General features: G+C 36.0%; 1 protein-coding gene and 1 pseudogene across 5 annotated transcripts in view; both read left to right on the forward strand.

Moving 5' to 3' along the window:
* Window positions 1-2743, forward strand: part of LOC129775880 (paired amphipathic helix protein Sin3a) — a 40170-nt gene extending 37427 nt beyond the window's left edge. For all 5 annotated transcript variants that reach the window (XM_055781054.1, XM_055781058.1, XM_055781055.1 and 2 more), the window contains exon 11: window positions 1544-2743. In XM_055781054.1, the coding sequence (XP_055637029.1) occupies window positions 1544-1780 (237 nt within the window). In that variant the 3' untranslated portion in view covers window positions 1781-2743. The remainder of the gene's footprint in view (window positions 1-1543) is intronic.
* Window positions 2744-4882: 2139 nt separating this feature from the next.
* LOC129772939 (protein IWS1 homolog) lies at window positions 4883-5794 on the forward strand (annotated as a pseudogene).
* Window positions 5795-6000: the final 206 nt, after the last annotated feature.

Below are 6000 nucleotides of genomic sequence, written 5' to 3' on the forward strand. Positions count from 1 at the left end.
CAAATCTAGTGGGAAAGTCGCTCAATGAATATCGCGGAATAGGTGCTAATGATGAGGTCTCTACTGATAAGGAATCATCCAATCTTAAATATGCAAGAAGTTTAATCCATTAGAATTTCGAGTCGAAAAAGATTTCCAGATAAAACGTTCTGTTACGCAATAGTAAAAAGATCTCATACTATAAAAAGGCATTCGAACTGAAATCTTTTGGAATAAGCTCCTTAGAATTAAATCAAGATATTGACAAATAATCATCGACAAAAAGCATACATTATGTTCACTTTCTTGAATTTTCAAGAGCACTTTCGTGAAGAATGAATCAATTCTTTGACATCAATAAAACAAGACATGAGTTTATTGCAATTAATCGTAAAAAAGACCTCGTACAAAAATAGCTCATTCGTTCTTTTTTCTCTGCAAAACCTGAATTTGTATCCGAAAGCAAATCGTTCAAGAACAAGGACAAGAACTGAATCGACCACTGGAGGCATGGTTTACTCAAAACAAAGATAACAATCCACCGAAGGGAATGAATGAATCCAAACTAGGATTGGGCGATCTTTATAAAAAGATCGATCTTATCGAATCGATTCTCCCAAATGGCGTAGGGATCGATCCACTGATTAAATCGGTACCAAAGAATCGATCTTTGTTGAATCGATTTTTGAAAAATCCAAAGCTTTTTGTCGATTTATCTGCTTATTCTATATGAATGCTGTCGTTTCTTTGAACAGGGATAACAAATTTCATATTGCTATTGAAATATCAAAAGCATTTTGTTTTGTTTCTCAGCATGAAAGCCACAGCCACAGGGCATTCATCTTGTGCCGTCAGGAAGTCATTTTATTTGATAAATTAATTGAAAAAGTATTATTAGAAATTTAACAACCGCCCAGAACTCAACTGACAATGATCCCATAAAAGCCAATCGCGCCATACATCTGTCATTTAGTCGAAACCGATTCTTGATTTTGGCGCCAGATCTAGAAAACAACCTTTCGCCTATAATTGACGTCAACATCAGGTTCAGGATCCTATGCGCATCCGCTCACAGTTCATTCTCTCAGTAGCTGCTGCTAGTTCTGTCTCTGTCAGCATTTGTACAGAAGTAAATCTTAGAAGAAGTTATCCAAATGATGGCATTATGTTTAAAAAAATGTTAGGTGACCTTTGGTGAGATAAAAAAAATCGATGTATACTGAAAAACAAATCTACAAAAAGATCGAAAAGATCTAAAGTAAAAAAATCGATTTTCTCGATTTTCTCGAATACAAAAGATCGATTAAAAAAATCGGAAATCGGAATGGAAAAGATCGATCTTCTAAGAATCGATCCGAAATCGCCCAATCCTAATCCAAACCACAAAACATGGTTCAATCCGTGAAAACATAAAGTTATAAAGCAAAATTGTTTTGGATCCATTTAAATGAAATAGTTGTGGATTGAATCGATAATCGTAATTTAGTGCACCTGTTGTGTTTATAGCATCTAGAAGAATTAACCAAAAATAACCTCGTATTTTTGCAAATATTTCTCCCTCCAGACCCATCAAACGGTGACTCGCTCGATGCATAGGCGTTTCGACAGTTTCATCAAGCGTTGGCTCGATCGCAACGTGAGTGATAGCCAGCGGGTGCAGTGTAACGAGTGGCTGATGGGCAACCGGTTCGATCTGGTGAAGAACGTGACGGTGGTCAAGCAGAACAATGACATCAGCCGGACGCCATATATGCTCTACAATAGGTACAAAGTGGAAAAGCTGGATAGCAACCAGAGCTAGAAAGGAGCAGCAGGAAAGCGCGCGTTGCGACACACGTCGTAACATACATTGAAAAAGTATTAAGTTCAGAAATGAATATACACAATAATACGTCGACAGGAAATTGGAGGGAGAGTAAAAGAAATCAAGTAAACTCCATTATCTGTTGTTGCGCATAACGTTGTATTTATTGCTTGTAAGAAAAAATCTTTTTTTTTTGTTTGAACAGCAACCCATTTTACCGTAATATTTTTTTTAAATTAACTTTTTCACTCTAGGTACGAATAGTTTTATCAATAGTATCACTTTCAGCGAAAAGTAGGTAAGTAATAATAATAATAATAGAAACATGTACAACTGAGCAAATCTAAAAGATGCAATTTACTGAGAGTTTAATTAATGGCAAATGCGCTGTATAATGTTAGAGGGTCAAATATTATTCTTCATTTCATTCGTTAAGTTCGTTTATTTAAAATAACACGTCAATATACATTAAGACCTTATGAACTCCTCGATGGAACTAACGCGAAACCCTAAAATAATTGTAATAGGTTGACTGGATGATATAATTCAATCAACTCAGACATTTTATCTAATTTCTAAGCGAGCAAGAGAATGAATGCTACTCTAGCGCGAGTTCATCTTCCTGTAAGGAAGGTGTGCTTGGTCGGTTGAAGACAGAAAAAATATTGTTTTTTTTTTCTAGCTGGAAAATATATAATAATGCTACTATACAAAATGTAGAAACATATAAAGAGAGAGAGACACAAATCTCATTCACGTCATGCAAATAATATTTGAATATATGCTCGGTTTGAGCAAATGTTTTTTCCTTCTATTTTAATTACACTAGATTAGTGAGAGCAGAAATCGATATAATTATAAAAAAACGGTTAAAATATTTTCCACTGTGAATATGAAAGCATTGCAAAAAATGAGAATATTTAAAAACGCAAAACGCCAATAAATGTAAAGTTATTTGAAGATATAGTAGATAGGTTGATTGTTCCGAAATAATCCCATAAATTGTAGGGCACATCATATCAATAGCGATAATTTCAAGGAGAAGATAATTCTGTGCCTACCATAATGGGCTCTCGGTCGGTGAGGCTATTACCTATTACGCGTCGGTCACAGATTTGATGCGTTAATCCTGACGCGGACAACGGAGCGAATTATTTGGCGACGAGCGCTTCTGAGCGAGGAGCCATGAGACTCACAGGAGACTGATTCTCCTGCGCGAATGTAATGTGACTGCGATGAACTCCTCAAAGTCACATGACCCAAGTCACCGTATCGCAGAAGGCGATTGTCCTGACGTGAGAGGTTTATTTCGGAGTAAAATACCCAATGAATGACAAATGGTGCAGTGTTCATTGAAATATATGTCAAGCTTGTGTTTTTTCCAAAGGCTCAATGTGTTTTATGAATATATATTTTTTTGATTTTAAAAATATTCATTCCTTGTTACAAATATGTACAGGGAATAATTTCGTTGATCTTTATAAATGTTTTCTTCTTATTATTATTGATGAAAAATAATATCACTGGGATAAGAAGATAAAAAAAATATATATTTTCAAATCTGTTTTTGCATAGTCTCTTTGCTTTAATATTAGTGTATGTTATTTCAATTGTTTTGATTTCGTATCCGTGTTTTACTCCGCATTCGTGTTTTGACTTAGTGTCCGGTGCTAATTCCGTAATAATTACGCTAAAAGTTTGGTGGAAGGTTGTCTTTTCTTTATATCATTGTAGTGAACATTAATTTTATAGTCGCCTCACATAAAAGCCATCAAGGTAAGATATATTTATCATCGCATTTAAATAAATTTAAAAGCTGAATTTTATCCATAGACAATGAGCCGATAAAAATTATAGAGCTGTCAAAGATCTTGTAATTCTACTGTCCGAACTGCGCTGTTATCGTCTGGATTCTCACTGCATGAGCCAGGTGTGCACGCATCTCGCATCTATCTAATGGTCGAGCTGGGTCTTGGAATCGATAAGGACGAAGCTATGAGCACAGATGATACTCCAGCCGCAACTACTGGTGAAGATGCTCTCCACTAGAGGATGACACCGAGGATGCCTCACACATGGAAGAAGTTGATTAAACATATACGATTTTTAACTACTTAAGTAGCTTTTCGTAATTTTTGAAAGTCTGATTTGTGTTTTTGGAGAAAGGAAACGGTATGCTGAATTGCGTTTCTCGTATCAATTAGGGCCAACTATTGTAAACTTACATTTAAATTTTGTACCGCGTTATAGCGGCTGCAGAAGATGTATATTCTTGTCATTAGTAATAGCATACCAAATACTTGAACCAGAGATCGAATCTCGCTCGGCTGCGCGATAAATATTCAGTCAATCAATCTAGTTTTCGATGAACCGTGTATTGTTGATATTTTCGTCTCTTCCTTTTCACCGAAAATTCTTTTTCAGAGAGAAAGAGATGTGGAAAATCTCTATCTCGGAAGTTCAACGAGAATGCTTTTTCGTCTCTCATTTGGTACTGAAAATATGGGGCGAAAAATCAAAGCTAACTTTACTAACATTAGTCTGTTAGAGCAGCGTCCAAACGATCTGCACTTGGACAGCATCTGAATTGTACAAATATTACTCCATCTCATTACAGTCACATGACTTAGGTCACCGTATCGCCGAAGGCGATTGCCCTTACGTGAGAGGTTCATTTCGGAGTAAAATGCCCAATGAATGACAAATGGTGCAGTGTTCATTGAAATATATGCCAAAGCTTGTGTTTTTGCAAAGGCTCTATGTATTCAATGTGTTTTATGAATATATATTTTTTTGATTTTAAAAATTTTCATTCCTTGTTACAAATATGTACAGGGAATAATTTCGTTCATCTTTATAAATTTTTTCCTCTTATTATAATTGATGAAAAATAATATCACTGGGATAAGAAGATAAAAAAAATATATTTGCAAATCTGTTTTTGCATAGTCCCTTTGCATTAATATGATTGTATGTTATTTCAATTGTTTTGATTTTGTATCCGTGTTTTGATTTAGTGTCTGGTGCTTATTCCGTAATATTTACGCTAAAAGTTTGGTGAAAAGGTTTTTAATTTTATAGTCTCCTTACATAAAAGCCATGCAGGTAAGATATACTTATTATCGCATTTAATAAAATTCCAAAAGCTAAATTTTATCCATAGATAATGAGCAGTTTCGCCTTTTGGATGGATGATGACATGCAGCTGAAGAAGATCGCCAACTCAACAAAGAGAATAAGCCAGCAGACAAGAAAATTACCATCTCAAGTTTGCCATGTCCCAGCTGATCACGAAGGATCTTCAGCCTGCCTTCATCGAGCATAACGTACTAAACGTTTTGACGGATTAATAAGCTCCGTTACCGAACAAATCGTTGCCTTGTTTGCAGATTCGAGAATCTATTCTGGAACTTCTTTTCGATGTAAGATTGTCGGAGAGATTGCAGTGTTTAGACTACCATTAAGTAATGTTTGGATTTCAGTTTCCTTGTATTGAAAAGTCCTATCTCAAATAGCCAGGAATTGAAAAGGCCTGGATGTACCTCTACAAGCACCCTCGAGAATCCAAACTAAACCGATAGCGCGCTGGAAAATTGATATCCGAATGGGCTCGACCTATATTCAACCTGAGCACCGATTTCAAAGCGATATCACGTGAGGAACGCCAGGAACGAGACTTGCAGCAGATGTCCAAAAAACGCAAAACCTCGCCGGACCCACAGGGTCAGAGCAGTACCAGCAAAAAGGGCTTACCGTTCACCGAGGCTAATAAGTAAGAATTATGATAATAGGAAGCAACTTCTTTATTATAATCAAATTCATTCATTTTTAGGGGTGTATTACGATCCGGAAGCAAAGGATGGGTACAATGGGCTCACGTTCCCATGCCTTCGGGTAAGGAGTACATTGTTCGGCCAAAATCAACAAGTGATATTGATATGAGTCGGGTAATTATTCCTACATCTTTGAAGCTGCAGTTCCAGAGAAAAAAACGATAAAAGTAGAATAATATAAGGATAATAAAATTAGGCTGCAAAAGTGGACTTCGACATTTTTTATATCTCAGAAAATTTGAGGTTCCTAGTCACAATAGGATTTTCCTCCATCCTCCTTATCAACTCCTGAAACTGCTTCCGATTTGTCACATGTAACCTGAAATATATAATTCTATCATAAATGGAGACGCAAATCGCACTCATTTTTTGGCTTCCATTGTT

The sequence above is a fragment of the Toxorhynchites rutilus genome, chromosome 3, assembly GCF_029784135.1.
Source record: "Toxorhynchites rutilus septentrionalis strain SRP chromosome 3, ASM2978413v1, whole genome shotgun sequence".
Lineage (NCBI taxonomy): Eukaryota > Metazoa > Arthropoda > Insecta > Diptera > Culicidae > Toxorhynchites > Toxorhynchites rutilus.